The sequence below is a fragment of the Carcharodon carcharias genome, chromosome 31 (genome assembly GCF_017639515.1).
Source record: "Carcharodon carcharias isolate sCarCar2 chromosome 31, sCarCar2.pri, whole genome shotgun sequence".
NCBI classification, from domain to species: domain Eukaryota; kingdom Metazoa; phylum Chordata; class Chondrichthyes; order Lamniformes; family Lamnidae; genus Carcharodon; species Carcharodon carcharias.
In genome coordinates, this window is record NC_054497.1 from 20753541 (window position 1) to 20781524 (window position 27984).

General features: G+C 46.8%; 1 protein-coding gene across 2 annotated transcripts in view; it reads right to left on the minus strand.

Moving 5' to 3' along the window:
* Positions 1–17948, minus strand: part of LOC121271720 (extracellular serine/threonine protein kinase FAM20C-like) — a 189074-nt gene extending 171126 nt beyond the window's left edge. Inside the window, exons 1-2 of one of the 2 annotated variants that reach the window (XM_041177906.1) lie at positions 17823–17948; positions 6896–7845 (exon numbers count right to left, since the gene is read on the minus strand). In XM_041177906.1, the coding sequence (XP_041033840.1) occupies positions 6896–7389 (494 nt within the window). In that variant the 5' untranslated portion in view covers positions 7390–7845; positions 17823–17948. The remainder of the gene's footprint in view (positions 1–6895; positions 7846–17822) is intronic. The other variant, XM_041177907.1, reaches the window with a different exon arrangement.
* Between the last annotated feature and the right edge of the window lie 10036 nt (positions 17949–27984).

Sequence of the window (27984 nt, forward strand, 5' to 3'; positions counted from 1 at the left end):
ACAATGCACACACTGTGTTATATTAGAGTACAATGCACGCTGTGTTATACTTAGAGTACAATGCACACACTGTGTTATATTAGAGTACAATGTGCACACTGTGTTATATTAGAGTACAATGCACACACTGTGTTATATTAGAGTACAATGCCACACTGTGTTATATTAGAGTACAATGCACACACTGTGATATATTAGAGTACAATGCACACACTGTGTTATATTAGAGTACAATGCACAAACTGTGTTATATTAGAGTACAATGCACACACTATGTTATATTAGAGTACAATGCACACTATGTTATATTAGAGTACAATGCACACACTGTGTTATATTAGAGTACAATGACACACTGTGTTATACTAGAGTACAATGCACACGCTGTGTTATACTTAGAGTACAATGCACACACTGTGTTATATTAGAGTACATTGTGCACGCTGTTTTATATTAGAGTACAATGCACACACTGTGTTATAATAGAGTACAGCGTGCACACTGTGTTATATTAGAGTACCATGCACACACTGTGTTATATTAGAGTACAATGCACACACTGTGTTATTTTAGAGTACATTGCACATGCCGTGTTATATTTGTGTTCAATGCACACGCTGTGTTATATTAGAGTACAATGCACAAACTGTGTTATATTAGAGTACAATGCACAAACTGTGTTATATGAGAGTACAATGCTCAAACTGTGTTATATTTGAGTACAATGCACACACTGTATTATATTAGTGTACAATATACACACTGTTATTATTAGAGTACAATGCACACACTATGTTATATTAGAGTACAATGCACACACTGTGTTCTATTAGAGTACAATGCACACGCTGTTATATTAGAGCACAATGCACACACAGTGTTATATTAGAGTACAATGCACACTGTGTGTTATGTTAGAGTACAATGTACACACTGTGTTATATTAGAGTACAATGCACACACTGTGTTATATTAGAGTACAATGCACACACTGTGTTATATTAGAGTACAATGCACACGCTGTGATATATTAGAGTACAATGCACACACTGTGTTATAGTAGAGTACAGTGTGCACACTGTGTTATATTAGAGTACAATGCACACACTGTGTTATATTAGTGTACAATGCACATGCTGTGTTATATTAGAGTACAATGCAAACACTATGCTATACTAGAGTACAATGCACGCATTGTGTTATATTAGAGTACAATGCACACGCTGTGATATATTAGAGTACAATGCACACACTGTGTTATATTAAAGTACAATGCACACACTGTTATATTAGAGTACAATGCACACACAGTGTTATATTAGAGTACAATGCACACTGTGTGTTATGTTAGAGTACAGTATACACTCTGTGTTATATTAGGGTACAATGTGCACGCTGTGTTATATTAGAGTACAATGCACACAGTGTGTTATATTAGAGTACGTTGTGCACGCTGTGTTATATTAGAGTACAATGCACACACTGTGTTATATTAGAGTACAGTGTGCAGACTGTGTTATATTAGATTACAATGCACACACTGTGTTATATTAGTGTACAATTCACACACTGTGTTATATTAGAGTACAATGCACACGCTGTATTATATTAGAGAACAATGCACACACTGTGTTATATTAGAGTACAATGCTCACACTGTGTTATATTAGACTACAATGTACACTCTGTGTTATATTAGAGTACAATGCACACGCTGTGTTATGTCAGAGTACAATGCACACGCTGTGTTATATTAGAGTACAATGTACACACTGTGTTATATTAGAGTACAATGCACACACTGTGTTATATTAGTGTACAATGCACATGCTGTGTTATATTAGAGTACAATGCAAACACTATGCTATACTAGAGTACAGTGCACGCATTGTGTTATATTAGAGTACAATGCACACACTGTGATATATTAGAGTACAATGCACACACTGTGTTATATTAGAGTACATTGCACACGCTGTTATATTAGAGTACAATGCACACACTATGTTATATTAGAGTACAATGTGCATACTATGTTATATCAGAGTACATTGCACACACTATGTTATATTAGTATACAGTATACACTCTATGTTATATTAGAGTACAATGCACACAGTGTGTTATATTAGAGTACATTGTGCAAGCTGTGTTATATTAGAGTACAATGCACACACTGTGTTATATTAGAGTACAATGCACACACTGTGTTATATTAGAGTACAATGCACACACACTGTTATATTAGAATACAATGCACACACTGTGTTATATTCGAGTACAGTGTGCACACTGTGTTATATTAGAGTACAATGCACACACTGTCTTATATTAGAGTACAATGTACACACTGTGTTATTTTAGAGTACGATGCACACACTGTGTTATATTAGAGTACAATGCACACGCTATGTTATATTAGAGTACAATGTACACTTTGTGTTATATTAGTGTACAATGCCCACACTGTGTTATGTTAGAGTACAGTGTGCACACTGTGTTATATTAGAGTACAATGCACACACTGTCTTATATTAGAGTACAATGTACACACTGAGTTATTTTAGAGAACAATGCACACACTATGTTATATTAGAGTACAATGTGCACACTGTGTTATATCAGAGTACATTGCACACACTATGTTATATTAGAGTACATTTACACTCTGTGTTATATTAGAGTACAATGCACACACTGTGTTATATTAGATTACAATGCACACACTGTGTTATATTAGAGTACAGTGTGTACGCTGTGTTATATTAGTGTACAATGGACTTGCTGTGTTATATTAGAGTACAATGCACACACTGTGTTATAGTAGAGTACACTGTGCACACTGAGTTATATTAGAGTACAATGCACACACTGTGTTACATTAGAGTACAATGCACACGCTGTGTTATATTAGAGTACAATGTACACACTGTGTTATATTAGAGTACAAAGCACACACTGTGTTATATTAGAGTACAATGCACACACTGTTATATTAATGTACAATGCACACACTGTGTTATATTAGAGTACAATGTACACACTGTGTTATATTAGAGTACAGTGCGCACACTGTGTTATATTAGAGTACAATGAACACACTGTGTTATATTAGAGTACAATGCACACGCTGTGTTATATTAGAGTACAATGCACACTTTGTGTTATATTAGAGTACAATGCACACACTGTGTTATAGTAGAGTACAATGCACACATTGTTTTATATTAGTGTACAATCCACACACTGTGTTATATTAGATTACAATGCACACGCTGTGTTATATTAGAGAACAATGCACACACTGTGTTATATTAGAGTACAATGCTCACACTGTGTTATATTAGATTACAATGTACACTCTGTGTTATATTAGAGTACAATGCACACGCTGTGCTATATTAGAGAACAATGCACACACTGTGTTATATTAGAGTACAATGCTCACACTGTGTTATATTAGAGTACAATGCATACACTGTGTTATATTAGAGTACAATGCACACAGTGTGTTATATTAGAGTACAATGCATACACTGTGTTATATTAGAGTACAATGCACACAGTGTGTTATATTAGAGTACAATGCACACACTATGTTATATTAGAGTACAATGCACAAACTATTATATTAGAGTACAATGCACAAACTGTGTTATATTAGAGTGTAATGCACACACTGTGTTATATTAGAGAACAATGCATACACTGTGTTATATTAGAGTACAATGCACACAGTGTGTTATATTAGAGTACAATGCACACACTATGTTATATTAGAGTACAATGCACAAACTGTTATATTAGAGTACAATGCACACACTGTATTATATTAGAGTACAATGCACAAACTGTGTTATATTAGAGTACAATGCACAAACTGTGTTATATTTGAGTACAATGGACACGCTGTGTTATATTAGAGTACAATGCACACACTGTGTTATATTAGTGTACAATGCGCACACTGTGTTATATTAGAGTACAATGCACACACTTATTATTAGAGTACAATGCGCACACTGTGTTATATTAGAGTACAATGTACACTGTGTTATATTAGAGTACAATGCACACGCTGTGTTATATTAGAGTACATTGTACACACTGTGTTATATTAGAGTGCAATGTGCACACTATGTTATATCAGAGTACATTGCACACACTATGTTATATTAGAGTACAGTATACACTCTGTGTTATACTAGGGTACAATGTGCACGCTGTGTTATACTAAAGTACAATGCACACAGTGTGTTATATTAGAGTACATTGTGCACGCTGTGTTATATTAGAGTACAATGCACACACTGTGTTATAATAGAGTACAGTGTGCACACTGTGTTATATTAGAGTACAATGCACACGCTGTGATATATTAGAGTACCATGCACACACTGTGTTATATTAGAATACAATGCACACACTGTGTTATATTAGAGTACAATGCACATGCCGTGTTATATTTGTGTTCAATGCACACGCTGTGTTATATTAGAGTACAATGCACAAACTGTGTTATATTAGAGTACAATGCACAAACTGTGTTATATGAGAGTACAATGCTCAAACTGTGTTATATTTGAGTACAATGCACACACTGTATTATATTAGTGTACAATATACACACTGTTATTATTAGAGTACAATGCACACACTGTGTTATATTAATGTACAATGTACACACTATTATATTAGAGTATAATGCTCACACTGTGTTATATTAGTGTACAATGCAAACGCTGTGTTATATTAGAGTACAATGCACACACAGTGTTATATTAGAGTACAATGCACACGCCGTGTTATATTAGAGTACAATGCACACGCCGTGTTATATTTGTGTACAATGCACACGCTGTGTTAGATTAGAGTACAATGCACACGCAGGGTTATATTAGAGTACAACGCACACGCCATGTTATATTAGAGTACAATGTACACTTTGTGTTATATTAGTATACAATGCACACGCTGTGTTATATTAGTGTACAACGCACACACAGTGTTATATTAGAGTACAATGCCCACACTGTGTTATGTTAGTGTACAATGCACACGTTGTGTTATATTATAGTACAATGCACACACTGTGTTATATTAGAGTACAATGCACACACTATGTTATATTAGAGTACAATGCACACACTGTGTTCTATTAGAGTACAATGCACACGCTGTTATATTAGAGCACAATGCACACACAGTGTTATATTAGAGTACAATGCACACTGTGTGTTATGTTAGAGTACAATGCACACACTGTTTTATATTAGTGTACAATGCACACGCTGTGTTATATTAGAGTACAATGTACACAATGTGTTATATTAGAGTACAATGCACACGCTGTTATATTAGAGTACAATGCACACACTATGTTATATTAGAGTACAATGTGTACACTATGTTATAACAGAGTACATTGCACACACTATGTTATATTGGAGTACAGTGTGCATACTGTGTTATATTAGAGAACAATGCACACACTGTGTTATATTAGTGTACAATTCACACACTGTGTTATATTAGAGTACAATGCGCACACTGTGTTATATTAGACAACAATGTACACTCTGTGTTATATTAGAGTACAATGCACACGCTGTATTATATTAGAGAACAATGCACACACTGTTTTATATTAGTGTACAACGCACACACTGTGTTATATTAATTTACAATGCACACACTGTGTTATATTAGAGTACAATGCACACACTGTTATTATTAGAGTACAATGCACACACTGTGTTATATTAATGTACAATGCACACACTGTGTTATATTAGAGTATAATGCTCAAACTGTGTTATATTAGAATACAATGCACAAACTGTGTTATATTAGAGTACAATGCACAAACTGTGTTATATTTGAGTACAATGGACTTGCTGTGTTATATTAGAGTACAATGCACAAACTGTGTTATATTAGAGTACAATGCACACGCCGTGTTATATTTGTATACAATGCACACACAGTGTTATATTAGAGTACAATGCACATGCCGTGTTATATTTGTGTACAATGCACACACTGTGTTATATTAATGTACAATGCACACATTGTGTTATATTAGAGTACAATGCGCACACTGTGTTATATTAGAGTACAATGTACACTCTGTGTTATATTAGAGTACAATGCACACGCTGTGTTATATTAGAGTACAATGCACACACTGTATTATATTAGATTACAATGCTCACACTGTGTTATATTAGAGTACAATGCACAATCTGTATTATATTAGAGTACAATGCGCAAACTGTGTTATATTAGAGTGCAATGCACTCACATGTGTTATATTAGAGTACAATGCACAAACTGTGTTATATTAGAGTACAATGTACACACTGTGTTATATTAGAGTACAATGTACACGCTGTGTTATATTAGCGTACAGTGTGCACACTGTGTTATATTAGAGTACAATGCACAATCTATGTTATATTAGAGTACAATGGACACGCTGTGTTATATTAGAGTACAATGCACACACTGTGTTATATTAGAGTACAATGCACACACTGTGTTATATTAGAGTACAATGCACACACTTATTATTAGAGTAAATTGCACACACTGTGTTACATTAGAGTACCATGCACAAACTGTTTTATATTAGAGTACAATGCACACACTGTGTTATATTAGAGTACAATGTACAAACTGTGTTATATTAGTGTACAATGTACACACTGTGTTATATTAGAGTATGTGTAGACTTTATTTTACACTGGTGTAACTGATTTTACATTAATGATTGATACGTCACAGTTCGCCCTGTCTATATGTCATTTTGTGACATAATGTCTGTTTTGTATAAGACTATGCCCCCCACCACCACCAATGTTTCCACCGACTAACTGAGCAGTGTTCCACTCACCAACCATCACTGTTGCTGCTTTTTGGATTGAATTTTTGTGCTGAGTTTTCAGAGAAGAGCTGATCATCAGGTGTCAGTGCTGGAATAGGTATGTTATAGAGCGGATGTTTAAATAGTGCAGCCAGCTTGGATATGTTCTGGGGTTCACTGCCTGACTGTGAATGTTGCTTTTGGCGGAACGATTGGCTCTTATTGTTTGAATTTGCCACCGTTTCCAGGGATTGAGATGTGCAGCTCGATGCCCTGTTGTTGGCGTAATTCTTAAGTTCTCTGTTCACCTTTGATGACTTTCCCTTTATCGCTGGTCGGTTTGTGGGTAGAGCAACCGTCTGGTCTCTAGCCTGTCTGCGATGGTCACACCTTTCCTGCTTGCTTATCTCCTTTAAGGGCATCAGAGCTATCAAGACATGCAGCACCAGGCTGATTAGAATTAAAATCAAGAGCATCAGTTTGGATCTCCAGAACATCAGCAACGGGACTCTTCGATTCATCATGGCAAATCCTTAGAATTTCCTGATTATGAATTTTGAGAATAATTGATGTTGAAATATTGTTTGTTTGCACATCTGTTCAGTCCTCTACTCAATTTAGACTGGATAACTCGCAGACTGTGTTACTGGGTTTGCTCACAGCAGCTCCGGTCAGTATGACCGTTCCGGCTTATCACACTGCAAACAGAGATCAGTTAATGTCCAAAGGTGACTTGGAATCAGGCGTGGAGACTGTACATCTCATCAGGCTCCTCATATCTGCAGCTAAGGACAGAAGCAGTAACAGGCCGACTGTTTCACATCACTCCCCAGAACGTGGATGCTCGTAAGATGAAAGAGCCTTAGAATCACTTGATATCAAGGAAGGAGGAGGACATTCACCTGTGCCAGGGTTGGCCCATAAACTGCAGTTAGTCCCAAACCTGTCCTCTTCCTGGATCCTTTCATATTACACAATACCTACAGCAGAGTAACAAGCCATTCAGCCCGACAGGTTCACACCAGAGCCTCCTCCCACCTCACATCATTCATCTCCATCAAGACATCCTTCTGTTCCTTTCCTTTCCAAATGATGATCCAATTAATTCTTAAATGATATTCTAGTCTCTGCCTTAATAGCTTGATAATTGGTGGTGAGTGCACAATCCTCAGTGACTCGGCTCAGTGAAGCTTTCTCGACACTGTCCCCCTCAAACACACCCAAGGCAGCTACAGCACAGGTTAAATACAGAATAAAGCTTCCTCTACACTGCCTCATCAAACACTCCCAGGGCCGACTCAGCATGAGTTAGATACAGAGTATAGCTCCCTCTACACTGTCCCCCTCAAACACACCCAGAACAACTACACTACAGGTTAAATACAGAGTAAAGCTCCCTCTACACTGCCCTATCAAGCACTTCCAGGACAGTTACAGCATGGTGTTAGATATAGAGTATAGCTCTCTCTACACTATTCCCCTCAAACACACTCAGAGCGACTACAGCACAGGTTAAATACAGAGTAAAGCTCCTTCTACACTGTCCATGTCAAACACACTCAGGGCAGCTACAGCACAGGTTAAATACAGAATAAAGCTCTGTTGGGACTTTTGAATCCCAGTTGCACACTTGTTGTGGGATGGCCAAGTTGGTACTATAGATAGAAAACAAAAACAGAATTACCTGGAAAAACTCAGCAGGTCTGGCAGCATCGGCGGAGAAGAAAAGAGTTGACGTTTCGAGTCCTCATGACCCTTCGACAGAACTTGAGTTCGAGTCCAAGAAAGAGTTGAAATATAAGCTGGTTTAAGGTGTGTGGAGGAGGGGGGAGGGAGAGAGAGAGAGAAGTGGAGAGGGTTGGTGTGGTTGTAGGGACAAACAAGCAGTGAAATAAGCAGATCATCAAAAGATGTCAACAACAATGGAACAAAAGAACACATAGGTGTTAAAGTTGGTGATATTATCTAAACGAATGTGCTAATTAAGAATGGATGGTAGGGCACTCAAGGTATAGCTCTAGTGGGGGTGGGGAGAGCATAAAAGATTTTAAAATATTTAAAAATAATGGAAATAGGTGGGAAAAGAAAAATCTATATAATTTATTGGAAAAAAACAAAAGGAAGGGGGAAGCAGAAAGCGGGTGGGGATGGGGGAGGGAGCTCAAGACCTAAAGTTGTTGAATTCAATATTCAGTCCGGAAGGCTGTAAAGTGCCTAGTCGGAAGATGAGGTGTTGTTCCTCCAGTTTGTGTTGGGCTTCACTGGAACAATGCAGCAAGCCAAGGACAGACATGTGGGCAAGAGAGCAGGGTGGAGTGTTAAAATGGCAAGCGACAGGGAGGTTTGGGTCATTCTTGCGGACAGACCGCAGGTGTTCTGCAAAGCAGTCGCCCAGTTTACGTTTGGTCTCTCCAATGTAGAGGAGACCACATTGGGAGCAACGAATGCAGTAGACTAAGTTGGGGGAAATGTAAGTGAAATGCTGCTTCAATTGAAAGTTGTGTTTGGGCCCTTGGACGGTGAGGAGAGAGGAAGTGAAGGGGCAGGTGTTGCATCTTTTGCGTGGGCATGGGGTGGTGCCATAGGAGGGGGTTGAGGAGTAGGGGGTGATGGAGGAGTGGACCAGGGTGTCCCGGAGGGAGCGATCCCTACGGAATGCCGATAGGGGGGGTGAAGGGAAGATGTGTTTGGTGGTGGCATCATGCTGGAGTTGGCGGAAATGGCGGAGGATGATCCTTTGAATGCTGAGGCTGGTGGGGTGATAAGTGAGGACAAGAGGGACCCTATCATGTTTCTGGGAGGGAGGAGAAGGCGTGAGGGCAGATGCGCGGGAGATGGGCCGGACACGGTTGAGGGCCCTGTCAAAAACCGTGGGTGGAAAACCTCGGTTAAGGAAGAAGGAGGACATGTCAGAGGAACTGTTTTTGAAGGTAGCATCATCGGAACAGATGCGACGGAGGCGAAGGAACTGAGAGAATGGGATGGAGTCCTTACAGGAAGTGGGGTGTGAGGAGCTGTAGTCGAGGTAGCTGTGGGAGTTGGTGGGTTTGTAATGGATATTGGTGGACAGTCTATCCCAGAGATTGAGACTGAGAGGTCAAGGAAGGGAAGGGAAGTGTCAGAGATGGACCACGTGAAAATGATGGAGGGGTGGAGATTGGAAGCAAAATTAATAAATTTTTCCAAGTCCCGACGAGAGCATGAAGCAGCACCGAAGTAATCATCGATGTACCGGAGAAAGAGTTGTGGAAGGGGGCTGGAGTAGGACTGGAACAAGGAATGTTCCACATACCCCATAAAGAGACAGGCATAGCTGGGGCCCATGCGGGTACCCATAGCCACACCTTTTATTTGGAGGAAGTGAGAGGAGTTGAAGGAGAAATTGTTCAGCGTGAGAACAAGTTCAGCCAGACGGAGGAGAGTAGTGGTGGATGGGGATTGTTCGGGCCTCTGTTCGAGGAAGAAGCTAAGGGCCCTCAGACCATCCTGGTGGGGGATGGAGGTGTAGAGGGATTGGACGTCCATGGTGAAGAGGAAGCGGTTGGGGCCAGGGAACTGGAAATTGTTGAAGTGACGTAAGGTGTCAGAGGAATCACGGATGTAGGTGGGAAGGGACTGGACAAGGGGAGAGAGAAGGGAGTCAAGATAACGAGAAATGAGTTCTGTGGGGCAGGAGCAAGCTGAGATGATCGGTCTACCGGGGCAGTTCTGTTTGTGGATTTCGGGTAGGAGATAGAAGCGGGCCGTCCGAGGTTGAGCGACTATCAGGTTGGAAGCTGTGGGAGGAAGATCCCCAGAGTTGATGAGGTCAGTGACAGTCCTGGAAACAATGGCTTGATGTTCAGTGGTGGGGTCATGGTCCAGGGAGAGGTAGGAGGAAGTGTCTGCGAGTTGACGCTCAGCCTCCACGACGTAGAGGTCAGTGCGCCAGACAACAACAGCACCACCCTTGTCAGCGGGTTTGATGACAATGTCAGGGTTGGACCTGAGAGAATGGAGTGCAGTAATTTCAGAGAGAGACAGGTTAGAATGGGTGAGAGGAGCAGAGAAATTGAGACGACTAATGTCGCGCCGACAGTTCTCAATGAAAAGATCAAGAGAAGGTAAGAATCCAGAGGGAGGCATCCAGGTGGAGGGAGAATATTGGAGGTGGGTGAAAGGATCCGTTGAATGGGGAAAGGACTCCTGCCCAAAGAAGTGAGCCCTGAGACGAAGACGGTGGAAGAAGAGATCAGCATCATGCCAAGCCCGAAATTCATTGAGGTGAGGGCGTAAGGGTATGAAACTAAGTCCTTTGCTGAGCACTGAACGTTCAGCATCGGAGAGGGGAAGGTCAGGGGGTATAGTGAATACACGGCTGGGGTTGGGATTGGAAGAAAGGGTGGGGACGGAGGAACAGGCAGGGGTGGAGGGTCCTAGATGGGTGTTGGTGTCAATGAGTTGTTGCAGCTTGCGTTCCTTAGCACTTGAGAGAAAGAGAAAAAGTTTCTTGTTGAGGCGTCGGATGAGCCGAAGAATAAAATGAAACTGGGGGCACGCGCAGCTTTGAAAAAGGGTACGGCGGTGCTGCTGGAGGGAAAGGTCGAGTGTGTTCATATGGCGGTGTTGGCACTGAGTGTGGATTTCAGAATGTGACGGGAACAGCAGTCCGAGAAACATTTTATGTCCCAGAGATAACTATAATCCTGGGTGGGTGCAAAACATGAGGGGTGGAATTTCAGTTGAAATCCACGTGGGGTAAGTCGGAGATGGAGACAGTCACTGAGAAAGGAGATATGGCTGTGAAAGCGGGTTTTAGTAAACACCTTGTCAAACACCAGGAGGGAAATGGAAAGCAATGAAGGTGAGCAAGGCAAAAGAGAGGTACGGAAATCTTGTCGCAGAGAAGAACAGAACTTCTTCAAGGAGGTAGGCATTTCTTGAAGAGCAGTGGCAGTCAATTAAACACAGAGATTCTCCTCCCTCCCAGAAACATGATAGGGTCCCCCTTGTCCTCACTTGTCACCCCACCAGCCTCCGCATTCAAAGGATCATCCTCCACCATTTCCGCCAACTCCAGCATGATGCCACCACCAAACACATCTTCCCTTCACCCCCCCTATCGGCATTCCATAGGGATCGCTCCCTCCGGGACACCCTGGTCCACTCTTCCATCACCCCCTACTCCTCAACCCCCTCCTATGGCACCACCCCATGCCCACGCAAAAGATGCAACACCTGCCCCTTCATTTCCTCTCTCCTCACCATCCAAGGGCCCAAACACTCCTTTCAAGTGAAGCAGCATTTCACTTGCATTTCCCCCAACTTAGTCTACTGCATTCGTTGCTCCCAATGTGGTCTCCTCTACATTGGAGAGACCAAACGTAAACTGGGCGACCGCTTTGCAGAACACCTGCGGTCTGTCCGCAAGAATGATCCAAACCTCCCTGTCGCTTGCCATTTTAACACTCCACCCTGCTCTCTTGCCCACATGTCTGTCCTTGGCTTGCTGCATTGTTCCAGTGAAGCCCAACGCAAACTGGAGGAACAACAACTCATCTTCCAACTAGGCACTTTACAGCCTTCCGGACTGAATATTGAATTCAACAACTTTAGGTCTTGAGCTCCCTCCCCCATCCCCACCCGCTTTCTGCTTCCCCCTTCCTTTTGTTTTTTTCCAATAAATTATATAGATTTTTCTTTTCCCATCTATTTCCATTATTTTTAAATATTTTAAAATCTTTTATGCTCTCCCCACCCCCACTAGAGCTATACCTTGAGTGCCCTACCATCCATTCTTAATTAGCACATTCGTTTAGATAATATCACCAACTTTAACACCTATGTGTTCTTTTGTTCCATTGTTGTTGACATCTTTTGATGATCTGCTTCTATCACTGCTTGTTTGTCCCTACAACCACACCAACCCTCTCCATTTCTCTCTCTCTCTCTCTCCCTCCGCCGCACCCACCACCCCCCCCCCCCCCCCCCACCCCCCCGCCACACGCCTTAAACCAGCTTATATTTCAACTCTTTCTTGGACTCGAACTCAAGTTCTGTCGAAGGGTCATGAGGACTCGAAACGTCAACTCTTTTCTTCTCCGCCGATGCTGCCAGACCTGCTGAGTTTTTCCAGGTAATTCTGATACTATAGATAGAGTTGGTCAGCAGACACTTCTTAGGTGGAACACATTCTGTTTATTTACAAAGGTACTCAACACCTACTTATGTGTGCTTTCACATCAAACCCTATTTCCATACTTGTGACTACTAATTACAGACTACTGACTACAGAGGTAGCCCATGCTACTCTTCTATTGGTTAAACAAGATCATGTGATCTTCCTTTACAACATTCTTCTTAAAGGTATACTACACATTTAGATAAAACCATACTTACCACAAGCTCCCTCTGCATTGCCTCATCAAACATGCCCAGGGCAAGTACAGCTTGAGTTAGATACAGAGTAAAGCTCCCTCTACACTGTCCACATCAAACACTCCCAGGACAGGTACAGCTTGAGTTAGATACAGAGTAAAGCTCCCTCTATACTGCCAAATCAAACACTCACAGGGCAGGAACAAACTTTTAAAAATCATACCTAGGTTATCCAATTGAATTGGGCAGCCAGATTTTGTTTGAATGCACACAGCCACAGAGCACTGGCCCTCAATTCAAATTATAAATATAGGAAAATGCTCCAGGTGTAAGTAACCTGAATCATTTAAAATTAGAAGCTCTTTTTATTCTTTCACAGGATGTGCATGTCACTGGCTAGGCCAGCACTTTTATTGCCCATCCCTAACTGCCCTTGCACTGCTGCAGTCCACCTGGTGTAGGTACACTCACAGTGCTCTTAGGAAGGGAATTCCAGGATTTTGACTCAGTGACAGTGAAAGAGTGGCCAATATAGTTCCGAGTCAGGATGGTGAGTGGCTTGGAAGGGAGCTTGCAGGTAGTGGTGTTCCCATGCATCTGCTGCCCTTGTCTGCCAGTCGGTAGAGGCCGTGGGTTTGGAAGGTGCTGTTGAAGGAGCCTTGGTGAGTTGCTGCAGTGCATCATGTAGATGGTACACACACTGCTGCTACTGTGCATCAGTGGTGGAGGGAGTGAACGTTGGAGGTGATGGATGTGGTGCCGATCAAGCGGGCTGCTTTGTCCTGGATGGTGTCGAGCATTGTGAGTTTGATGAAGTTGCACTCATCCATGCAAGTGGAGAGAATTCCATCACACTCCTGAGGTGTGCCTTGTAAATTGTGGACAGGCTTTGGGAAGTCAGGAGGTGAGTCACACTCTGCAGAATCCCCAGCTTCTGACCTGCCCTTGTAGCCACAGCATTTATACGGCTAGTCCGCTTCAGTTTCCAGTCAATGGTAACCCCAGTATATTGATAGTGGGGGATTCAGCAAGGGTAATGCCATGGAATGTCAAGAGGCGATGGTTAGATTCTCTTTTATTGGAGATGGACATTGCCTGGGACTTGGGTGCCATGAATGTCATGAATGTTACTTGCCGTTTGTCAGCCCAAGCCTAAATGTTGTCCATGTTTGCTGCCTTTGGGTATGGACTGCTTCAATATCTGAGGAGTCATGAATGGTGATGAACATTGTGCAATCATCAGCGAACATCTCCACTTCTGACCTTATGATGGAAGGAAGGTCATTGATGAAGCAGCTGAAGATGGTTGGGCCAAGGACACTCCATGAGGAACTCCTACAGTGATGTCCTGGAACGGAGATGATTGACCTCCAACAACCACAACCATCTTCCTTAGTGCTAGGTAATACTCCAACTAGTGGAGAGTTTTCCCCAATTCCCATTGATTCCAGTTTTGCTAGGGCTTCTTGATGCCACACCTAGTTTAAACAGTTTTAGTCTGTTCAGTCTCTAGGTGCTAATGCACTGTATTCCACTCACCAGCTTTATGTTATAAAATGTTCCATTTCTGATATGCTATCCATGCTGTAACATTGACCAAATATACATTGCTAAACACAATTCGGTGGTAAATCATCAGTGGAAGCTTCAAATAGCTGAACAACACAGCACCAATTTAACTGTCCAAATATTCATCTAAGGGTTAAACTGCAGCTATTTATTTCAATAAGTGGAGATCAAAAGGATCAATAATTTGCCTCAGCTCTAATCCAATTGATTTGTGAACTCCAGTGCTATCAATATTGAGTAGGATTATAATGGGGAAAGTCCAATGATTAGAGAAAAACATTAGAACCCAGACACTAGAGTTTTTTTGTATTTATTCACGGGATGTGGGCTTCGCTGGCTGGGCCCAGCATTTATTGCCCATCCCTAGTTGCCCTTGAGAAGGTGGTGGTGAGCTGCCTTCTTGAACCGCTGCAGTCCATGTGGTGTAGGTACACCCATAGTGCTGTTAGAGTGAACCAATCATGGGCAGGTCCAGTCAGGCACCAGTTTGTTTCTGTACAAACACAGCTCCTGGGATAGAGACAGGTGCCCTGCAATCACTGGGTCAGTGTGACCAGCTCTGTACTTTGAGCATCTCTCCAGTCGATACAGTTCAAGCTTGCATGTGGTAAGAGTTGGTGAGAGATGTTGGCACTAAGAAATGTGATTAAATAGGCAAGGAAGAGCCATCAATATTCATTTTATCCATTTGTACAACCTTGTGTATCTCCCTCCCCAAGAATGAGTTTACACAAAAATACAGAGAGGTCACAACATGGAAGCAGGCCATTTGGCTCAGTCACACCATGCCCTGTTTACTCCACATATATGAACAAATGGCCCTGAATCACATTCACTCACCCCCTTCCTATATCCTTTTCTCCCCTTTTCCTCCATTCACCTATATAATCTTCAATATCCACAGATGTTGCTTCAACCACTAATCCTGAAAGAGAATGCTACAGCCTCACAGCTCAGTGTAAAAAAAATTTCCTTGCTCTTTTTTAAATCTCTTACCTTTAATCTTGTTTCTATGACTTTGTGCTTGATCCCTCAAATATTAGTCTGCTGCTATCTACCCTATTCCATCCTGTCATTTTCCTCTAGCATTTTGTATATAATTTGTGGCATTCTAATGGAAAAGTCCTCCCATCAGGAAGCATCTCATGAGTATCCATCTCCGGAGCTTCAAGTTCCTTACTGCTCCATATTGCACACAGTACTCGAGCCAACTGCTTACCCAACACCCAGTACTAGGTGAGAAAAATTTCCTCCAATTAAATATTGGGGAGGCCAAAGCCAGGATTTTCCGATCCCTCCCGCCGATGGGATCTTCTGGTCCCACCAAAGTCAGCAGGACCTGCCATGCCGGGACTGGAAAATCCCGGCCGTTATCTTTGGTCCCCGGCACCAACACCTTATCCCAGCGTTACATCTGCCTTGGCTAAAAACTCCACTCCCTCGCCACTGATTTCATTCCTCTCCCTGGCAACTGTTTGTGGCTCAGCCAGGCTGTTCATAACCTTGGTTTGACATGGGACCCAAAATGATCTTCCAGCCAGATATCTGTGATCACTAAAGCCTCTGTAACACCTCTGGACTCAGCTCACTTTCTGCTGAAACCATCACCCACAACTTTGTAGCCTCTGGATTGATTACTCCAACACACTCCTGGCCAGCCTCCCATTCCCTACTCTCCATAAACTTGAGGTTATTAAAACTCTGCTGCCTGTGTCCTAACTTGCACCTAGACCTGATCAACCATCACCCCTTTCCGACCCACATTGGCTTCCAACTAAGCAGCTGCATTTTTAACATTCTCATCTTTTCAAATCCCTACATGGCCTCAACCACCACCCCCCACCCCCCTTCTCTACAAACCTCCCAGATCCCCGCACTCCTCTAATTCTGTGCTCTTCAACACCCGATTTTAATCGCTTTGTCTTTTGTGGCTCTGCATTCAGCTACCATGGCCTCAAGCTCTGAAATTCACTCCCTAAACCCTTCAGTCTCTCTCTACGTCTTTCCTCCCTACCATGTTTCCTGCATTGTAACAGTGTCGACACTTCAAAAGTACTTCATTGGTTATAAAGTGCTTTGGGACACCCTGTGGTTGTTCTCAGAATCACAGAATTTAATGGCACAGAAGGAGGCCATTCAGCCCAACATGTCTGCACCAGATCTCCAAATGAGCATTATGACCTAGTGCCATTGCCCTGCCTTTCCCCCATACCCCTGCACATTGTTTCTATTCAAATAATCATCTAATGCCTTCTTGAATGCCTCGATTGAACCTGCCTCCACCACACTTCCAGGCAGTGCATTCCAGACTTGAACCACTCATTGTGTGAAAAAGTTTTTCTCATGTCACATTTGCTTCTTTTGCAAATCACTTTAAGTCTGTGCCCTCTCGCCCTTGATCTTTTTACAAGCAGAAACAACTTCTCTCTATCTACTCTATCCAGCCCCCTCATGATTTTGAACATCTCTATCAAATCTCCTCTTAGACTTCTTCTCTCCAAGGAGAACAGTCCCAATCTCTCCAACCTATCCTCATATCTCAAGTTTCTCACCCTGGAACCATTCCTGTAAACCTCTTCTGCACTCTCTCCAATATGTTCACATGCTTCCTATAATGTGGAACCCAGAACTATACACAATACTCCAGCTGAGGTCTAACAAGTGTCTTACATTAATTCAGCATAACCTCCTTGATCTTGTACTCCACGTCCCTATTAATAAAGCCCAGGATACTATATGCTTTATTAACTGCTCTCTCCACTTGTCCTACCACCTTCAATGATCTATGCACATATACACCCAGGTCTTTCTGCTCCTGCACCCACTTCAAATTTCACCCCTTATTTTATATTGTCTCCTTTTTCATCCAGGGAGCTCTGGATTTGCCCTACCTTTCCCCTTTTGATGGATTATATCTTGATTGTGTCTGAACCAATTCTTTTTTGAAGGTAGCCCATTGTTCAGCTATAGTTTTTCCCACCAATCTTTCGTCTCTTTCGCTCTATAAATACAGGCCTTTTTTTTCAGTTACCTGATGGATTTCAGTTACCATAATCGTATCCAGCAACATCACCTCATAGGCTGACTGACCTCTTCAAGGAAGGAGCCCTGTACAGAGTTTCACAATTCCATTCCCTTTTCTCCCTCTCTGTCCCAATCGATAAGTGGATGATTGAAACCTCACAGAACAATAATCTGGTTAATTCATCTCTCTAGTCGGACTGTAGGTTTCCTCTTCCATTTCCTCCCCACAATCTGGAGCTCTGAGATACACCCCGACCGGAGCATCAAACCCCCTTTATCTTGCAGCTCCAAACATATTGACTCAGCTCGCTCCCTTCCTTGTATGCATCACCCTCTCTGCAGCATGGATCCATGTTCTACCTATCAAAATGCATCAACTCATACAGCTCCACATTGAACTTCATCTGCCACCTATCTGCCCACTCCAGCAACTTGTCTATGTCCATTTGAAGTTCTACACTGTAGTCCTCACAGTTTACAGCACTCCCAAGCTTTGTATTGTTCACAAACTTTGAAATTGTCCCCTGCACACCAAGATCTAGATCATTAATATAAATCAGGAAAAGCAAGGGTCCCAATACCAACCCCTGGGGAACTCAACTACAAACCTTCCTCCAGCCTGAAAAACATCCATTGACCATTACTCTCTGCTTCCTATTTTTCAGCCAATTTTGTATCCACGTTGCTACTGTCCCTTTTATTCCATCAGCAATAACTTTTCTCACAAGTCTGTTGTACGGCACTGTATGAAATGCCTTTTGAAAGTCTATATACACCATATCAACAGCATTACTCTCATCGAACTTTTCTGTTTCCTACCTCTTCAAAAAACTCAAGCGAGTTAGTTAAACACGATTTTCCCTTATGAAGCCATATTTTTCCATGTGGCTACTAATTCTATCCTGAATAATTGTATCTAGAATCTTGCCCACCACTGAAGTTAAACCAACTGGCCTGTAATTGCTAGACTTATCCTTACAACTTTTTTTGAACAAGGGCATAATGTTTGCAATTCCCCAGTCCTCTGGCACCTCCCTGTGTCTAGGGAAGCCTGAAAGATTATGGCTGGTGCCCCTACAATTTCTACTCTCACTTCCTTCAATATCCTTAGATGCATCTCATCCAGTTCCAGTGCCTTGTCAACTTTAGGTACTGACAGTCTGTTCAACACTTCCTCCTTATCAATTTTGAACCCTTCTAGTGACAGAGTTTCCTCATCTGTCACCATGGCCTGGGTAGCAGCTGCCTCCTTGGTAAAGATGGATGCAAAGTACTCATTTAATACCTCAGCCCCTTCGTCCATGTGTAAATTCCCATTTAGGTCCCTAATTGGCCCCACTCCTCCTTTTACTATCGTTTTACTATTTGTATGCCGATAGAAGACTTTGGGATTCCCCTTTATGTTGGCTGCCAGCCTTTTCTCATAATCCCTCTTTGCTTCTTTAATATGCTTTTTTCATCTCCCCTCTGAACCTTGTGTATTCCTCTTGGTTTTCAATTGTATTTTCTACCTGACACCTGTCATAAGCGCACATTTTCTTCTTTATCTTAATTTCTATCTCCTTTTTCATCCAGGGAGCTCTGGATTTGCCCTACCTTTCTTCTTTTGATGGATTATACCTTGACTGTGTCTGAACCAATTCTTTTTTGAAGGTAGCCCATTGGTCAGCTACAGTTTTTCCCACCAATCTTTCGTCTCTTTCGCTCTATAAATACAAGCCTTTTTTTCAGTTACCTGATGGATTTCATTAACCATAATCATATCCAGCAACATCACCTCATAGGCTGACTGACCTCTTCAAGGAAGGAGCCCTGTACAGAGTTTCACAATTCCATTCCCTTTTCTCCCTCTCTGTCCCAATCGATAAGTGGATGATTGAAACCTCACAGAACAATAATCTGGTTAATTCATCTCTCTAGTCGGACTGTAGGTTTCCTCTTCCATTTCCTCCCCACAATCTGGAGCTCTGAGATACACCCCGACCGGAGCATCAAACCCCCTTTATCTTGCAGCTCCAAACATATTGACTCAGCTCGCTCCCTTCCTTGTATGCATCACCCTCTCTGCAGCATGGATCCCCCCTTCCACTAATATTGCTCTCAGTCCCCTTTAACTTTTTTCTACCTCCTAAAAATATTGAGATATATTTAGTTACCATTCTTGTCTAGTTTGTTGCTGGTTTCAGGTAATACTTTAAATCCAGACCTTACTGTGAAATAAACGCTTTCAGTCGTCAACCTATTTCACAAATTCTTATGGACACAAAATAATATACACATTTGAAGTTTCTTTCCCCTCAAACACCATTCCTTATCCCATTTTTTTGTCTAAACTACCTTCAAGTTTACTTCAGTCTTTTCCCCATTTATGACTACTCCATGTCTCCCTCCCTACCTATTTACTCAACTTGCCAGTACAGTAACGCCCTCCATGTTAAAGTGGAGCACATCCTTGTGAGAAAGCTGCTAGGTGTCCCAGAACTGATGCCAATGCGCAAAGTGCGTCTCTCTCCCTGGCACTTTGACTCCTCTAATCCAGGCTTGTCCAACCTTTTTGAGTGCGGGTGCAGGGGATGGGGGGCACATTTCAATTTTTTTCTCACTCAAGATGAGCAAATTTTGGAAGGATAATGTTTGGCACATTAAACTGAATTTTAAACTAACGTTGAGGTTTGAAGAAAACAAACTGCTGAGCAAAAATAAAGCAATAAATAGATAATTTAAAATAAAAGTAATTAATAAAGATGACCATTGGAGTGTGAGAGGGTCAGTGTGTGTGTCCGGCTCACTCCCAGTCTCAGGGTGGCTCACTCACTCACCCTCACGCACTGTATGTGCTGGTGTGTGGAGGGTGAGGGAGAGTGAGAAACTTGAGATATGAAGTGAGCCAGATACACACACACACATACACTCGCACTCCCACACTCACCCCCTCTCCCACACACACCCCAACTCTCTCTCATTCCCACACAAACCGCCTCTCCCACACACACCCCCACTCTCTCCCATTCCCACACAAACCCCGGCTCTCACGCAAACCCCCTCTCCCACACACACCCCCACTCTCTCCAACTCCCACACAAACCCCCTCTCCCACACACCCTCACTCTCTCCCACTCCCACACAAACCCCCTCTCCCACACACCCTCACTCTCTCCCACTCCCACACAAACCCCCTCTCCCACACACCCCCACTCTCTCCAACTCCCACACAAACCCCCTCTCCCACACACACCCCCTGTCCCACACACACCCCCACACCCACACACACCCCCACTCTCTCTTGCGCTCACACACCCCCACTCTCACACACCCCCTTTCCCACATACACTCTCACTTTCTCCCACTCCCACACAAACCCTCGCTCCCACACACACCCCCACTCTCTCCCACTCCCACACAAACCCCCTCTCCCACACAGACCCCCACTCCCACACAAACCCCCACTCCCACACAAACCCCCATGCTCCCACTCCCACACACACCTCCTCTCCCACACACACCCCCACTCACTCCCACTTCCACACACACCCCCACTCATTCCCGCTCCCCCACACACACCCCCACTCACTCCCACTTCCACACACACCCCCACTCATTCCCGCTCCCCCACACACTCCCAGTCTCTTCCGCTTCCCCACGTACCTCCACTCTCTCCCGCTCCCCCACACACCCCCACTCTCTCCCATTCTCTCACGTGCCCCCTCTCACCCCCATTTCCACACACACACCTACTCACTCTCCCACACACCCCCAATCTCTAGCACACCCCTTCTCTCTCCTATTCACTCACACACCCCATCTCCCTCCTACTCTCTCACACACTGAAAAAAATCCATGTTGATGGTTTATGTCAGGAGTGTGGGGATGGACTCCTGCAATTGGTGGAGCATGTTTTACTAAGTTTTACTGCACTAAGTTTGCAGCTGAAAGGTGTGCTATGCAGTCTAATTCACATCAGAAGGGTATACAATCTGACATGGTGGCTAGTATTTTAGAAGTAAGATTTGGGTAATGGGATATTTATGAAGTAGAGTTGTCTTTTTTTTATATTTCACAGGATTAGCGCATAGAATTTAGGTGTTTTCTCTGAAATTGCACTTCTTCCTCCGATACAGTAAGTGGCAGTAATACACCAATTTGTCAGAACCAAAAGAAAAAAAAACACACACCCACTCTCTCCCCCTCCCCCACTCACCCCCACTCTCTCCCCCTCCCCCACTCACCCCCACTCTCTCCCCCTCCCCCACACACACCCACTCTCTCCCCCTCCCCCACTCTCTCCCCCTCCCCCACTCTCTCCCCCTCCCCCACACACACCCACTCTCTCCCCCTCCCCACACACACCCACTCTCTCCCCCTCCCCCACACACACCCACTCTCTCCCCCTCCCCCACACACCCCCACTCTCTCCCACTCCCCCACACACCCCCACTCTCTCCCCCTCCCCCACACACCCCACTCTCCCACTCCCCCACACACACCCACTCTCTCCCCCTCCCCCACTCTCTCCCCCTCCCCCACACACACCCACTCTCTCCCCCTCCCCCACACACACCCACTCTCTCCCCCTCCCCCACACACCCCACTCTCTCCCACTCCCCCACACACCCCCACTCTCTCCCCCTCCCCCACACACCCCACTCTCTCCCACTCCCCCACACACACCCACTCTCTCCCCCTCCCCCACTCTCTCCCCCTCCCCCACACACACCCACTCTCTCCCCCTCCCCCACACACCCCCACTCTCTCCCCCTCCCCCACACACCCCACTCTCTCCCACTCCCCCACACACCCCCACTCTCTCCCCCTCCCCCACTCTCTCCCCCTCCCCCACACACACCCACTCTCTCCCCCTCCCCCACACACACCCACTCTCTCCCCCTCCCCCACACACCCCCACTCTCTCCCCCTCCCCCACACACACCCACTCTCTCCCCCTCCCCCACACACCCCCACTCTCTCCCACTCCCCCACACACCCCCACTCTCTCCCCCTCCCCCACACACCCCCACTCTCTCCCCCTCCCCCACACACCCCCACTCTCTCCCACTCCCCCACTCTCTCCCCCTCCCCCACACACCCCCACTCTCTCCCCCTCCCCCACACACCCCCACTCTCTCCCCCTCCCCCACACACACCCACTCTCTCCCCCTCCCCCACTCTCTCCCCCTCCCCCACACACCCCCACTCTCTCCCCCTCCCCCACTCTCTCCCCCTCCCCCACACACACCCACTCTCTCCCCCTCCCCCACACACACCCACTCTCTCCCCCTCCCCCACTCTCTCCCCCTCCCCCACACACACCCACTCTCTCCCCCTCCCCCACTCTCTCCCCCTCCCCCACACACACCCACTCTCTCCCCCTCCCCCACACACACCCACTCTCTCCCCCTCCCCCACTCTCTCCCCCTCCCCCACACACACCCACTCTCTCCCCCTCCCCCACTCTCTCCCCCTCCCCCACACACCCCCACTCTCTCCCCCTCCCCCACTCTCTCCCCCTCCCCCACACACACCCACTCTCTCCCCCTCCCCCACACACACCCACTCTCTCCCCCTCCCCCACTCTCTCCCCCTCCCCCACACACACCCACTCTCTCCCCCTCCCCCACTCTCTCCCCCCTCCCCCACACACCCCCACTCTCTCCCCCTCCCCCACACACACCCACTCTCTCCCCCTCCCCCACACACCCCCACTCTCTCCCCCTCCCCCACACACACCCACTCTCTCCCCCTCCCCCACACACCCTCCACTCTCTCCCCCTCCCCCACTCTCTCTCCCCCTCCCCCACACACCCCCACTCTCTCCCCCCTCCCCCACACACACCCACTCTCTCCCCCTCCCCCACACACACCCACTCTCTCCCCCTCCCCCACTCTCTCCCCCTCCCCCACACACCCCCACTCTCTCCCCCTCCCCCACACACCCCCACTCTCTCCCCCTCCCCCACTCTCTCCCCCTCCCCCACACACCCCCACTCTCTCCCCCTCCCCCACACACCCCCACTCTCTCCCCCTCCCCCACACACACCCACTCTCTCCCCCTGCCCCACACACCCCCAGCTCTCTCCCCCTCCCCCACACACCCCCACTCTCTCCCCCTCCCCCACACACACCCACTCTCTCCCCCTCCCCACTCTCTCCCCCTCCCCCACACACACCCACTCTCTCCCCCTGCCCCACACACCCCCACTCTCTCCCCCTCCCCCACACACCCCCACTCTCTCCCCCTCCCCCACACACACCCACTCTCTCCCCCTCCCCCACTCTCTCCCCCTCCCCCACACACACCCACTCTCTCCCCCTCCCCCACTCTCTCCCCCTCCCCCACACACACCCACTCTCTCCCCCTCCCCCACTCTCTCCCCCTCCCCCACACACCCCCACTCTCTCCCCCTCCCCCACACACACCCACTCTCTCCCCCTCCCCCACACACCCCCACTCTCTCCCACTCCCCCACACACCCCCACTCTCTCCCCCTCCCCCACACACCCCCACTCTCTCCCCCTCCCCCACACACCCCCACTCTCTCCCCCTCCCCCACACACCCCCACTCTCTCCCCCTCCCCCACTCTCTCCCCCTCCCCCACACACCCCCACTCTCTCCCCCTCCCCCACTCTCTCCCCCTCCCCCACACACCCCCACTCTCTCCCCCTCCCCCACTCTCTCCCCCTCCCCCACACACCCCCACTCTCTCCCCCTCCCCCACACACCCCCACTCTCTCCCACTCCCCCACACACACCCACTCTCTCCCCCTCCCCCACTCTCTCCCCCTCCCCCACACACACCCACTCTCTCCCCCTCCCCCACACACCCCCACTCTCTCCCCCTCCCCCACACACACCCACTCTCTCCCCCTCCCCCACACACCCCACTCTCTCCCCCTCCCCCACTCTCTCCCCCTCCCCCACACACCCCACTCTCTCCCCCTCCCCCACTCTCTCCCCCTCCCCCACACACACCCACTCTCTCCCCCTCCCCCACTCTCTCCCCCTCCCCCACACACACCCACTCTCTCCCCCTCCCCCACACACCCCCACTCTCTCCCCCTCCCCCACTCTCTCCCCCTCCCCCACACTCCCCCACTCTCTCCCCCTCCCCCACACTCACCCACTCTCTCCCCCTCCCCCACTCTCTCCCCCTCCCCCACACACCCCCACTCTCTCCCCCTCCCCCACACACCCCCACTCTCTCCCCCTCCCCCACTCTCTCCCCCTCCCCCACACACCCCCACTCTCTCCCCCTCCCCCACACACCCCCACTCTCTCCCCCTCCCCCACACACACCCACTCTCTCCCCCTCCCCCACTCTCTCCCCCTCCCCCACACACCCCCACTCTCTCCCCCTCCCCCACTCTCTCCCCCTCCCCCACACACCCCACTCTCTCCCCCTCCCCCACACACCCCCACTCTCTCCCCCTCCCCCACACACCCCCACTCTCTCCCCCTCCCCCACACACCCCCACTCTCTCCCCCTCCCCCACACACCCCCACTCTCTCCCCCTCCCCACACACCCCCACTCTCTCCCCCTCCCCCACACACCCCCACTCTCTCCCCCTCCCCCACTCTCTCCCACTCCCACATACCCCCACTCTCACACACCCCCACTCTCTCCCCCTCCCCCACAAACCCCCACTCTCTCCCCCTCCCCCACACACCCCCACTCTCTCACACACCCCCACTCTCTCCCACTCCCACATACCCCCACTCTCACACACCCACACACACCCACACTCTCTCCCACTCCCCCCCACACACCCCCACTCTCTCACACACCCCCACTCTCTCCCACTCCCCCACACACCCCAACTCTCTCCCACTCCCCCACACACCCCCACTCTCTCCCACTCCTCCCACACACCCCAACTCTCTCCCACTCCCCCACACACCCCCACTCTCTCCCACTCCCACACACACCCCCACTCTTTCCCACTCCCACACACACCCCCACTCTCTCCCACTCCCACACACACCCCCACTCTCTCCCACTCCCCCACACACCCCCACTCTCTCCCACTCCCCCACACACCCCCACTCTCTCCCACTCCCACACACACCCCCACTCTTTCCCACTCCCACACACACCCCCACTCTCTCCCACTCCCACACACACCCCCACTCTCTCCCACTCCCACACACACCCCCACTCTCTCCCACTCCCACACACACCCCCACTCTTTCCCACTCTCTCGCACATCCCATCACTCCCACACTCACTCCCACCCCCACTCTCTCTCTCTCCCACAAGCCAGTCTCTTCCCCCACCCCCCGGCAGCCTTTATTCCCCATCATCCCGACAGTAAGAAATCCCCATGGCCCTGACAACAAGAACTCCGTGTGGCCCGGAGACTCTCTCTCTCTCTCCCCATCTGCCCTCACCCACCCCCCATGAAAACCTCTTTCTTTCCAGCAAATTCACCACCACCGGTGTTTGCTGCTACTCCTATCAGAGACTGTTTCTCTCACATATTAGCTGCGGATAGGCTCCCTGATTGACTAGTGAGCCTATCAGTAGCAAATGCAGGAGAGAACTAGTCTCTGATTGAAGGAGCAGCTCCTCAAACTTCTAACCTACCTGTCTTGTGGGCATTCTGGACAGCAGCTCCGGGAGCCACAGAGAGGGGCTTTGTGGGCCGGGGGTTGGACAAGCCTGCTCTAACCTTTCTGTCCCTTTACCTATTCTAGCACACGGCTGGGAAGGGATGATGGGAATTCTGCCCAAGAAATTCAGCTCCTGATTCGTTTCCTAATCCCCTCAAATTTACAACAGGGAAAAGCTCAGATGCCTGTGTGAGTTATTGCAACTCACAGGAAGCACTTGGTTGAACTGGACAGAAAACAAACTGGAAACTGATGCAGCAGTTCTCCCTAACATCCCTCGATCCCATATAGCTCTGCACTAAGCTGCTTTTGTCACTAACAATTGGACTAATCCCGTATAAGCTCCGTGCTAAGTGTCATCAATAGCACTGCTCAATCTAATCCCAATACTCTCCTTTTTCACATTCATTCATGGGATGCGGGTGTTGCTGGTAAGGCCAGCATTTATTGCCCATCTCTAATTGCGCTCAAATGTTAGAATCTCAGTATTAGGGGTCGATCATTTGGCCTCTCGATTCTGTTCCACTTTGCTGCCTGTTCTCCTCACCCGGTCCCTCCAACCCCACACCCACCCCACCCTCATCTTCATTATAGATGAAAATTGTTTAACTCAGCCTTGCCTATATTCAATGACCCAGCCTCCACTGCTTTCTGGGGTAGAGAACTCCAAGTGTTAAAAACTCACTGAAGAAATTCCTCCTCATCTCCAACTCAAATGGGAGACCCCTTATTCTGAAAAATTGTGCCCCCTAGTTCTAGATTCCCCAGCGAGGGGAAACATCCTCTCAGTATCTAGCCTGTCAAACCCCCTCAGAATCTTATATATTTCAATAAGATCACCTCTCATTCTTCTAAACTCCAATGAGTCCAGGCCCATACCACTCAACCTTTCCTCATAAGACAACCCCTTCATCCTAGGAATGAACCTTATGAATCTTCTCTGAACTGCCTCCAAAGAAAGTATGTTCCTCCCTAAATAAGGAGACCAAAGCTGTATACAGTACTCCAGGTGTGGTCTCACCAATGCCCAGCCATAGCAAGACTTCCCTACTTTTATACTCCATCCCCCTCACAGCAAAGGCCAATGTTCCATTTGCCTCCCCAATTACTTGCTGTACCTGCACATTGACTTTTTGTGATTCGTGTGTGAGACACCCAGATCCCTCTGTACCGCAGCATTCTGCAGTGTCTCCATTAAAATAATCTGCTTTTCGATTCTTCCCATCAAATTGGACAACCTCACATTTTCCCACCTTATACACCATCTGCCAAATTTCTGCCCACTCACAGCCTATCTATATTCCTTTGCAGACCCTTTGTATCCTCCTCACAACTTGCTCTCCTTTCAAACACTGTAACATCAGCACATTTGTCGACAATATACTTGGTCTCTTCATCCAAGTCATTACCATAAATCGTAAATAGTTGAGGTCCCAACACTGATCCCTATGGCACTCCATTGGTTATAGTTTGCCAACCTGAAAATGACCTATTTATCTTGACTCTGTTTCTTGTGAACCAATCCTCCTCTATCCATGCTAATATATCACTCCCAAAACCGT